The sequence below is a fragment of the Hemitrygon akajei genome, chromosome 10 (assembly GCF_048418815.1).
Source record: "Hemitrygon akajei chromosome 10, sHemAka1.3, whole genome shotgun sequence".
Taxonomy (NCBI): domain Eukaryota; kingdom Metazoa; phylum Chordata; class Chondrichthyes; order Myliobatiformes; family Dasyatidae; genus Hemitrygon; species Hemitrygon akajei.
Window position 1 is genome coordinate 147,708,246 of NC_133133.1, and position 12,727 is coordinate 147,720,972.

General features: G+C 39.5%; 1 protein-coding gene across 9 annotated transcripts in view; it reads left to right on the plus strand.

Annotated features, from left to right (window-relative positions):
• cacna1c (calcium channel, voltage-dependent, L type, alpha 1C subunit) overlaps window positions 1–12,727 on the plus strand; it is a 737,294-nt gene that overhangs the window by 631,220 nt on the left and 93,347 nt on the right. For all 9 annotated transcript variants that reach the window (XR_012100621.1, XM_073059289.1, XM_073059283.1 and 6 more), the window contains 2 exons: window positions 1,930–1,995; window positions 7,578–7,669. Coding sequence is in view for 8 of the 9 variants with exons in the window: in XM_073059289.1 (XP_072915390.1) it covers window positions 1,930–1,995; window positions 7,578–7,669 (158 nt within the window). In the remaining variant the exon portion in view is untranslated. The remainder of the gene's footprint in view (window positions 1–1,929; window positions 1,996–7,577; window positions 7,670–12,727) is intronic.

The window sequence follows — 12,727 nt, forward strand, 5'->3', positions numbered from 1 at the left end:
TCTTGAAAGGAACTTGACAGGGTGGATGTGGAATGGACATTTCCCTGTGTCGAAGAATCGAGAGCTAGAGATTACTGCTTAAAAGTAATATTCCCCTAATATTCATCTATAAGCAGCGTTCACAAGTAAAACATAAATTATACACAATTTTACAGGAAAGAACACAATTAGAACAAAATAAGTCCATGTACCAGACCGTAATGCAGTCAGACAAGATGCTTTGTTGCACGTGTCCAGGGGAAATACATCCTTCCTCAGATAAAGAGACTAAAAGGTGCCAGTTGTGGTCTCAGCAAAGAAAATTTTCCCAGTCTAGAATGTCAATGAGTCCATTTATGTGTTAAACAATTGAATTTTATCAAAAATCTAATGTGGGTACCTAACATTCACCAGCATGTTTCCATCGAGTGCATTGTGATCCTTATTGCCAGATACACATATGAATAGAGGGCCAATGATAATAAGAATAAAATATGGATAATTGACCTCAATGTACATAAGTTATTTCAAATACTGTACAAAGAGAAGTGTGGGCCTTTACTGCAAAAGTATAATGTAATCAGAAGGTAAGGCTTGCATTTAAAGGGTCCCACCTTTCAGAAGTTAAGTGACTTTCAGAAGTGTCTGCTAGTAAATAATATTCCTTAATATAAGTTACTGGTTTTTTTTGCTTAAGTATATCAATAGTTTTTATTTTACCCCTACATAAATGAAACTTTATTTTTGCCCAGAATGCGTCAAAGAATTGTAGTCGCAATTCTAGTGGGTCTCCAAAATTCTGCTTGTTCTCTTGCAGTGTCATTTAAAGGACCATTTCCCTTATACATAAAACTTACACAGATATTTATGAAGTGTTTGTTTAAGTCAGTGGTTCCCAACCTTTTCTATGCCCCACACCCCTAGGAAATGTTTGATTAATGTTCGCACTCCCCACAAAAATAATATCACATTTGAAGATGAAGAAGTCTAATTTCTAATTTTTGAACCACAAATTGAACCACATACAATACTGTGGGTGAACAAATTGAACTTAAAAAAATAAGCTTTTAACTCAGTGCATAAAATGCAAATATAAATTGAGCATTTAGATTCTAATTTATTCAGAAAAAATTGTAAACAGTAAATTGATGAGACTCCTCAACTCTGAGGTGTAACTTCCCAGGTAACACTGATGAGAATCCTCAACACTGACTCGGGCAGCGGGAGACTGGAGTGAGTTTACGTCTCTCTCGACTCGGGCAGCAGGAGACTGGAGTGTGCTTGGGACAAATGTTACTACCACTTCTCAAGGCACACTGGCAGCTGGCTGAGTGATGACTCGTGACTTGTCACTCAAGCACACAAGCCACTCTTTGTCGCACCCCCTGAAATTCGGGCACCCTAGGTTGGGAACCCTTGGTTTAAGTTAATCCCATCTGAGAACAAGATGGAACACAGAATGAAATATACTTTTAATGCACTTAGTTGTATGGTTTCTGGGTTTATCCAATTGCTTGCACTATTCACCTCAGAGAGAGTGCTGTACTGAAATAGCTTTCTCAACAGTTCAGTGAAAAACGCCTTCAAGCCTATGGACAGTTCTAAGTGTTATAAGCATCCTGCACCAGTGAATCAACTGCAAAATTTAATTCTTAATCTTTATTTAACAGTTGGTTTGAATTCCCTCTAGCTATTTAGAAAATAGAAGAGATCTTACAGATCAAAACTGCTTTAACTAATAAAAATGACAATCTTTTATGACAGTTCTGTGATTCAATCCTGTCTAGACCAAATACCTGACTTGCTCCTAAATGGCTTGTATTTTTTTTCTGATCATTCTAGTAGCTTTCTATAACTAAAAGATAAAAATGTCACCATTTGTCGAGAATTACTGCACTCAGCAGCGGTGCTTTTCAATGTTCATTAATGGTGTTTTAACTGTCTTTACAGGCACTACCATACGTTGCTCTTTTGATAGTTATGCTATTTTTCATCTATGCTGTGATTGGAATGCAGGTAAGTATTTTTGTATTGTTAGGAACTGACTTGTTCTGTGTCATATCATATACAGTGAACTGCGGTTAATTAGGCTATCAGTTAATTGGGACAGCCATTTATCTGGGACAACTCTTAAAGAACAAAAACTAATCAAGAAAATAACCAGATTTTGTTTGTTTATTTGGGACACTATGCTGCTTAACTGGGACAGAAGACTGTTGCTAACTAGTATCAGTCACGTGCACATGTATGGCAGTTAGACACTACACCATGTTTAGAGCAAGCAGTTTTTAAGTAGCAATAGTTGCATATGTTTACGCTCAAAAAGCAGTGATTTTCATCACAAACAGTTGGTGAGAAATAAGCAGTAAGACAATTTAGAAATGGCCAAAAGTCAAAATGAAACAACTTCACTACTTCAACAAATTAGGAACTACAAAGAATTTCAATCATCTTGAATGTTACAATGAAAATGAAGATTTGGGGCATGCAGTGGTATCTAGCAAGCATCAGTCACGTGCAGTTGTGTGGCCATTAGACACTACACTGAGCTTAGAGCAAACAGTTATTAAATAGTGTCATTTGTGTTATGTTATTCATTTAGGCCAACCAATGCGGATTTTTGGTATTACTTACAGGAAGAAAATGAAGGCAGTCCATTATCTGCACTATCTCATTCATTTACAGTCATTTAAAAGAACACAGCAGCATACACTGGATGAATTCTTCTGTCACCAACTATTAGAAACTACTGTAATACAGAGTTTTATAATACTGTAGCAATTTGGGTAGTGTTCCAATTTGTTCTGTATTTCATTTAAATGCATAATTTGTTACTCAGATAAATAAATGGTAGTTTGTCTTTTTTAAACTAGTTCCATGAAACCATAGCTAATTGAGGCAGCTGCTTAATTGGGCCAAAATGTACTGGTCCTGGTGCGTCCCAATTAATCAGAATCCACTGTATTTCATTTAGCGATATATAATAAAAACAGGGCAAAGAAGGTGTAAAATTGCACATTTATTACTCTAGTGAGTGATATCTTGCAGTTCAGTATATATGCTGCTATATGTTGATGCTTTATTCAAAAACATTACACACATTATAGTACTTATTAAATTGTGTCAAATTAATGAGCTTTACTCTTGCTACTGGATGCAAGAGAACATACTACCTCTCTCCAGCTAAATGTGGTCCTCCCACAACCGTGGAACTTTCGCTGATCGGAAGAACCATCTAAAATATTTAAAATATTATGCAATATAAGATATTATTGAAGACTTATCAAGTAAAAATGATAACATCCTTCTCCCATTACCTTCCAACCAAAGCAAGAAGTAATTAATTCATCATGAATAACAGCCCATCTGAGAGCAACTGAGGTTTTCTTCCCATCTTAATTCCTCGAAACCAGAACAATAGAGCCTGCGTTAATCCAGTCATTCATGCTGCTCCCAAAACAAGCATAGTCATGCTAAGAATCTCATTGTATCAATGTATCTATCCACAAATACTAAGTATGGTTTACATAGGAAATACTGTGTAGAGAATGTAAAATAATGCAGCATAGACCGTAAGGCATAGGAGCACAATTAGGCCATTCAGCCCATCAAGTTTGTTCCTCCATTTGATCATGGTTGATTTTTTTCCCCCTCTCAATCCCATTTCTCCTGACCGCTCTCTGTAACCATTGATGCCTTTACTAATCAAGAATTTATCAACCTTGAACAGGTCTTTTGGCTTACAATACATGTGCTGTCCATGATGCCAAATCAAATTAGTCACATCTACTTAAACGTGGTCAAAAGCCATCCATGCAACCCCTGTTCATATGCCTGTCTAGGTGCTCTTAACTGTTTCAATCACATCTACTTCTACTCACTGTCCTGACAGAAAAATCCATGTATCTACCATTTTCTTTGTGAAAAAAACTTGCTTTGAAACTTCCCCATCTCACCTTAATTGTATACCATCTGGAGTTTAACATTTACCCTTGGGTAAATAACCTGACTATCTAGCCTATCAATGCCTCTCATAATTTTTCTATACTTTTATCAGGTTGGCCCTCAGCCTCCAACACTCCAGAGGAAACGATTTAAGTCTGTCCAGCCTATCATAGCTAGGCACCCTCTAACTGAAGCAATATCTTTGCGAGCCTTTTTTGTACCTCCTCTAAAGGCTTCTTATCCTCCCTTTATTGCAGGGACCAGAACTGCACACAACACTCCAAACAAGCTGTAACCAAGCTCATACTGTACAATTGCAACGTGACTTGCCAACTTTAAAACTCAGTGTGCCCCCCCCCCCCCCATCAGATTAGACAAGTACACTGAAAGCCTTCTTTACCAACCTGTGTGTGTGTTTCCACTTTCAGGGAGCTATGGACTTGCACCCCAAGATCCCTCTGTACATTAATGATTCAGAGGGTCTTGCTGTTTACTGTATACTTTCCCATTATTTTTGACCTCCCAAAAAGCAACACCTCACACACACTGTCTACCATTTATCTTCCCAAGAAAGAGACCTTGTGGTCCAAGTTCATAGCTCCATGAAAGTGGCTAGACAGGTTGATAGGGTGGTTAAGAAGGCTCATGGAATGCTTGCTTTTATTAGTTACGGCATTGAGTTAAAAAAATTAAGAGATTATGATGTAACGTTATAGATCTGTGGTTGGGCCACATCTAGAGTCTAGTATACAGTTCTGGTCACCCCACTATAGGAAGGAATTTGAGGCTTTGGTGAGGGTGCAGAAGAGGTTTAACAGGCGCTCCCTCATTTAAAAAGCAAGTGTTATCATGAGAAGCTGGACAAACTTGGGTTGTTTTCTCTGGAGTGGTGGTAGCCAAGGGGAGACCTGATAGAGGTTTGTAAGATTATGAGAGACCTAGATAGAGTAGACAGGGAATATCTTTTTCACAGGGTAGAAGTGTCATACCAGAGGGCATGTGTTGGAAGTGAGAGAGGGTAGGTTCAAAGGGGTTGTGAGGGGTAAGTTTTTTGCTCAGAGTGGATTGCACTGCCTGGTGTGGTGGTAGAGGCAAATGAATCAGAGGCTTTTAAGGAACATTTAGATAAGCATGTGAACATGAGAAAGGTGGAGGTATAAGGACATTGTGTAGGTAGGAAGGATTCGTTTTGGGGTGTGTTCTATTTGCTTTTTAGCTGGTTCACAACATTGTGAGCCCAAGGGCCTGTACCTGTGCTGTACTGTTCTAGGTTCTATATGCTGCTGTATCCTTCACAACCTTCCTCATTATTTACAGCTCCACCAAATTCCGTGTCTGAAAACATACCATTCAGACACCTATATTTATGTAATATATATCACAAACAGCAAATGTCCCATCACTGATCCTGTAGAACACCACAGCTCACATTCAGAATAACATCCCTCCACCACTGCCCTTCATCTGTTGTGGCCATGCCAATTCTGAACGCAAACTACCAAGTCTCTGTGGATCTCACGTACCTTAATCCTTCTTAATCCCTCACTATACCATGAAGGATCTTGTTGAATGCTTTACACTGTCTTAACCTCATTAATTATCATCGTCACCTATTCAAGAAACTTAATCAAGTTTGTAAGACATGACCTTCCTAGCACACATCCATGCTGACTACCCGTAATACTGTAAATCCAATCTTTTCCAAATGTGAGTAAATCCTGTTCCTAAGAAGGTTTTCCAGTAGTTTCCCTGTAAGACTCAACTGCCTGTAATATCAGAGTTTGCCCCTATTTCCCTTCTTGAACAAAGAAACAACATTGGCTATTTTCCATTCCTCTGGGATCCCACCTGTGGCTAAGTAGAGTACAAAGATCAGTCAGGGCCCCAGCAATCTTCCTCCTTGTCTCTCTTCCAATAACCTGGGATAAATTCCATCAAGCCCTGGGGAATTTATCCACCTTAATGTTTTTCAAATGACACATCTACCCACTCCTTCATGTTAATATATCTTAGAATATCAGCATACTCCTCCCTGATCTCATGAACCTCCATGTCCTACTCCTTGGTGAATAGCAATGTGAATTACCCATTTGGTACCTCGCCCATTTCCTCTAGCTCCAAGCATTCATTTCCTCCATTGTCTGTGAGTGGTCCTACCTTCTCCCTAGCTATCTCCTTGATTTTAATATATAAAATGACCTGGGATTCTCCTTAATCCTAGTCACCAAGAACATTTCATTGCCCCTTTTAGCCCTCGTGATACCCTGTTTAAGTTCTTTCCTACTTCCTTTATAGTCTTCAATAGCCTATCTGATTTCCTAAACTGTACATTTGCTTCCTTTTTCTTCTTGGCTATAGTTAGAGCATCTTTTGCTATCCAGGGTTCCCAAACTTCGCCATTCTTGCCTTTCTCCTCACAGGAATATTTTGATCTTGAATTCTGACCTACTGGTCTTTAAATGACTCTCACATGTTAGATGTCGACTTACCCAACAACAGCTGCTCCCGATCTACTCTCCCATATCCTATCTAACTCTGTTCTTCCCCCAATTTTGCTTTTTCTCAGGAGGTTCAATCTTAACCCTTGAGAAAAATATTTTTGGTAATGCAGTCAAAAATAGAAAGTACAAAATCTACATTGATATTGTGTTGAAGAATTACTTAAAAGAGCAGTGAAAGACAGTAAGATGCAGTTAAGGAGAGGGATTTTCAGATTTTGGAGCATAAAATCTAGCACTGCGTGCTGTGGTAGAATAAAAATAAGGAAGAATTATACGAGATCAGAGTATAGTGTATAGTTTCGGAGGAAATTATAGAGGTGGGGTGAATTATTGAAGAATGAACAAAATTATAAAAATTTTAAGAGGCAGGGATCAAGAGATGCATTTTCTGGAGACTGGGAAGCCCGTGGTACTAAAGGTAATATGCAATTAGAAGTTCAACTCTGATTCAGGTAATATATTGTGTACAGTTTAGTTCAGCATCTGAGTATGATAGAGAAATAAGCAGAATTAGATGAGGGGCAACACAAAAAAAGGTGAAAGAATTCAAGTGAAGTAGCACTATGGAGTGAAATGACAGAGGACATTGTGGGTTTAAAGATGAAAGACCTCAACCCTAAATTTTGACTGCCCACTTCCCTCCATAAATGTTGCTTGAACAGCTGAGTTCTTCGGCTTTGCTCCAGATTTCTAGCATCTGCAATCTCTAATGTCTTCAGGATTAGATGCAGGTTATGGTGGAGGTATAAACATTGTCTTTCACCTTTTGGATACAATAGGGTCTTTTAAGAGGCTCCTGGATAGGTACATGGAGCTTAGAAAAATAGAGGGCTATGGGTAAACCTAGGTAATTTCTAAAGTAAGTACATGCTCAGCACAGCATTGTGGGCTGAAGGGCCTGTATTGTGTTGTAGATTTTCTATGTTTCTATGTTTCTTCATATTTAAGGGAGGAAATTTCTGCTCATCTAATATGAATATCAACAAGCAGTGGGATGAATTTCATACAGTGGAGTGGTTGAGATAGCTTGTGGTGAGGTAGAACTCAGTGCAATTAATGCATGTAGAACCTATTAAGTTTTCCAGATGATGTCAATAATGAGCCAATATAAGATAATAAATTAATATGAATTTATTTGCTTCATTATTGTAGGTATTTGGTAAGATTGCCATCGATGATGAGACTCAAATTAACAGGAACAACAATTTCCAAACCTTTCCACAAGCTGTTCTGTTGCTCTTCAGGTTTGTAATTATACTCACTTATACTTCTGAAATGATCACATAGTTGGTGCTATCCAATAAACCTTGATGCTGGTGCTTTAATGATTCTTTAATTACAGATTGCAGCATTCCCTCTCTACATAAAATATTCGATATGATGAGACTAGCTACCCAAAGATGCCTTCACTCACCAGTTTTTTGGTTTTTTTTTTAATTTTTTTATTAGTTTTTCAAAACATTTTACAAAACACTCACCAGTTTTCAATATAGAATGTAGAACATACATAAAACTAGTTATGATGTTTGAAATTAATATTTCAGGAACAATATCCTGAAGACTGGTAACTCATAAAAATTATTGTTCTCCATTGTGATAGATTTTCTTTTTAATTTCTTGGCAGGTGTGCATCCTTTTCAGGGTAATCGGCTGTACTACCTGGTTACACAGAGATGCATAGACTTTGTGGCTAAAAGGATGAGCTCAGGGCCTCCTCTGTAGGCTCAGCTTTTCTTTGTATCTACTAATATATTTTGTTATAGAAACCAAACGAGTTATACAGCATGGAACCAAGCCCTTTGACCCAATTCATCCCCCATTGATCAAGGTGCCTTCATAAGATACCTTGATTTGCTTGTGTTTGGCCCATACTTCTCTAAACCTTTCTTATCCATGTACCTGTAAATGGCTTTTGAACACCTTAATTGTACCTGGCTCTACCACTTCCTCTGACTTGATCGTTCATGTACCAACCACCCTCTCTGTAAAAACAATGCCCCTTAGTTCTCCTTTAAATCTTTCTCATCTCACTTTAAATTTATGGTTTTGTGTTTTAGATTCCTCTTGCTTGGGAAAAGATATAGTTTTAAACTCTTCTACCCCAGGGAAAAATATAATGATTATCTACCCTATCCATGCCCCATAGTATTTTAAGGTCAGCCCTTTGTTCCAGGGTAAGCAGTCCCAGTTTATCCAGTCTCTCCTTTTTACTCCAGCCAGTCAACATCCGTGTGAATCCTTTCTGCATCCTTTCTTGTCTAGTTATGCATTTTATGCAGTGTGGCAACCATAACTACAAGCAAAACTCAGGGAGCAGTCTGAACCACATCTCGTAACTTGATGCCTTTACTCCTGTTATTATTGTCCTAACCAATGCAGGCAAGCATGTCATATGTCTTCTTCCTGCCTGACTGTGTCAGCATTTTCAGGAAGCTATGTACTTATACCTGTAGGTCTCTGTGCTCCATGCACTCCCCGGAACCCTGCTATTCACTATGTATGTCCTGCTCTGGTTTGACTTCTCAGATAAATTACTTTGGATCTATCTGAGATAAGTTCCAATTGTCATTACTTTTCCCACTTTCTCAGTCAACCTAGATATTATCGTAAGTTAGGAAACTTTCTTCATTGTCTCCTCTGCCACCTATTTGGAGTGATCTGCAAACTTACTTATCATGCTTCCTATATTTTCATCCAGATCATGAATATAAATGAAATCTCACAGGGTACCCTGAACCAATCCCTGTGGCACACCATTGGTCCAGTCCTCCCGTCAGAAAAACACACACCACTCTTCGCCTCCTACCGCCAAGCCAATTTTTGTATCCAATTTGCTGACTCACCCTGGATGCCAGATGTTCTCAACTTCCAGACCAGTTTACCATCTATGACCTTGTCAAAGGCCTTGCGGAAGTCCACGTAGATGACATCTACTAAATTGCTCGATCAATTCTCTTAGTTATCTCTGTAAAATATGTAGTTATATCTGTAAGACTTGATTTCCCATTCACAAAGCCCAGCTAACTATCCCTCAGTCATTGCCTTTCAAAGTGCAGGTAGATCCTTTCCCTCAGAATTCATTCCATTAACTTTCCTACCCCTGATAACAGCCTTACAGGCATGTATTTTCCTGGCTTTCCCTCACAGATGTCTGAAATTTGCCATCCTTCAGTCTTTCAGAACCTTACCTGTAGCTAATGAAGATTTAGAGATCTCTACCAGAACCATAGTAACTTATTCCTTTTCTTTCCTCAATATCTTAAGATACACCTGATCATGTCACAGGTATTTATCGACTTCAAGACCCTCAATGTCCTTTATTTGAAATATTGATACAATCCAAAATATTAATGTTCCTTTCCCTGCTTCCATATCCTTTTCCGTAAACAGAAATAAGATATATTAAGAGCATTTGATGGTGCTGGGCCTGTAATCTCTGGAACTCAGAAGAATGAGAGGTGATCTCACAGAAACCTATCAAAAAGTGAAAGCCATGATAGAGTGGGTGTGGAGAGGATGTTCCCTATGGTGGGAGAATCCAAGACTAGAGGACACAGCCCCAGAATAGAGGGGTGTTCTTTTAAAATGGAGATGGGGAGGAATTTCTTTAGCCAGAGAGTGGTGAATTGGTGGAATTCTTTACCACGGGCAGCTGTGGAGGTCAAGTCTTTTTGTATATTTAAGGCAGAGGTTGATATATTGTGATTGATCTGGCCATGAAGGGATACAAGTTCAAAAGTGAAAGCAGGGAATTGGGGCTGAGCAGACTCGATGGGCCTATGTCTTATGGTCTATTTAAGACCTTTCCCATCTCCCATGTCTCCATAAATAAATGACCATACTGAAAGTTTAGGAATCTTCTCTCCTGGGTTAACTTTTTGCTTTTAACATACTTATAGAAACTTTTAGGATTCTCATTCATCTTATCTGCCAGGAATCCATTGTGTCCTCCTTTTACCCTCCTACTTTCTGTAGTGTACTTTTACATTCTCCTCAAGTGATTTGCCTGATGTCAGCTTCATTTACCTAACATATGCCTCCTTATTTCTGACCTGAGCCTCAATATCCTTCATTGCCAAGGGTTTCCTGATGTTGCTGGCCTTGCCTTTACTCTAACAGGAACATTTTCTTGATTGTTCTTGATTGGACACAACCTCAAAGGTTTCAGAGAGCAGGTTGCTGAATGAGGATGAGGAGGGGTAAGAGGATCAGCCATGATTGAATGGTGGTGCAGACTCGGTTGGCCAGCTGGCCTAATTCTGCTCCGATATCTTATGGTCTTATACAAGCACTGGAGTCTCCCTTTCTAACTTTTAAAAGCCTCCTACTCACTTTACCTGCTAACGGCATCTTCCAATCAAGTTCCTGTCAAAAGTATGCTTCACCTTATTTTGGACATTAATTTCTGGACCAGTCCTATCTTTTTTCATAGCTATGCACACAAAATGCTGGAGGAACTCAGCAGATCAGGGAGAATCTATGGAAAAGAGTTAAACAGTCGACATTTTGGGCAGAATCCCTTCATCAGAGTCCATAGATGCTGCCTGACTTGCTGAGTTCCATCAGCATTTTGCGTGTGTTGCTTGAATTTCCAGGATCTGCAGATTACCTCGTGTTTACATATTGACTCAGAAAGCTTTCCTGAACAAACTTTCCTGATCAATATTAGGGCAGCTAAAACTTCCTACTATTACTTTCCCATCATGCTTGCCAAGATTTATGAGGACGTTGCCAGGACTAGAAGGTCTAAGTTTCCTTGTCCTGTAAATGCCTGCAAGAAAATGAATCTCAAGCTATTCTATGGTAACATAAACTTCACTTTGAAAATTGATATTGAGATTGTATATTAAGAAAGTTAGTCAGGCTAGGTTTTTATTCCTAGATACCACAGCATTTTGGGGTGACATGGTAGCTTAGCAGTTAGCATAATGTTATTACAGTGACAGCAACCTGGGTTCAGTTCTGACACTGTTTGTAAGAATTTGTACGTTCTCCCCGTGACTGCGGGTATTTCCTCTGGGTGCTCTGGTTTCCTCACACATTCCAAAGACATGCAGGGTAGTTGGTTTATTGGTCACATGAGCGTATCTGGGTGGTGGAACTTACTGGGGTGGAAGGGCCTGTAACCATATTGTATCTCAAATCAAAATAATAAAAAACAATCCTTTCCCCAGGTTAGGGTGTCCAGAACTAGGAGGCGTAGGTTAAGGGTGTAAGGGTACAAGCTTAAAAGGGACCTGGGTGGCAACGTTTTGTACAGAGAGTGATGAGTTTATGAAATCAACTGCCAGATGAAGTGGCTGAGGCAGCTACAATAGTACAAGAGATAAGAATCTCTTGGCTGGGTACATGGAGGGGCTGAACACAGGAAATTGGAACCAGCTAGGTGGGCACCATGGTTGGCATGGACTAATTGGGCCAAAGGGTTTGTATCCATGTTGTATTGCTCTTTGAATCTATGATAAAGCTTCTACCAATGCATAAAAGAAAGATAGCAACTGCAGATCCCCCGCAGTCACAAAAATAAGAATTTGTAATGGAGAACAAAGAAATAGCAGAGCAATCCAGTGAAACTAAATTGGTTATGTTCTAACTAGCTTTCCAATGCAGGGCAACCAAAGGTCTAATGAAAAGGAGGAATCAATAGAAATTAGTATTGGCTAACAAAGAAGTCCTGGAAAAATTAAACTGAATAAATCTGCAAACACAAGGAAATCTGCAGATGCTGGAAATACAAACAACTAGACGCACAAAATGCTGGTGGAACACAGCAGGCCAGGCAGCATCTATAGGGAGAAGCACTGTCGACGTTTCGGGCCGAGACCCTTCGTCAGGACTAACTGAAAGGAAAGACAGTAAGAGATTTGAAAGTAGTGGGGGGAAGAGGAAATGTGAAATGATAGGAGAAGACTGGAGGGGGTGGGATGAAGCTAAGAGCTGGAAAGGTGATTGGCGAAAGTGATACAGAGCTGGAGAAGGAAAAGGATCATGGGACGGGAGGCCTCAGGAGAAAGAAAGGGGGGGGGAACACCAGAGGGAGGTGGAGAACAGGCAAACAACTAAATATGTCAGGGATGGGGTAAGAAGGGGAGGAGGGGCATTAACGGAAGTTAGAGAAGTCAATATTCATGCCATCAGGTTGGAGGCTACCCAGCCGGTATATAAGGTGTTGTTCCTCCAACCTGAGAGTGGCTTCATCTTGACAGTAGAGGAGGCCATGGATAAACATATCAGAATGGGAATGTGACATGGAATTAAAATGTGTGGCCCCTGGGAGATCCTGCTTTTTCTGGCGGAACGAG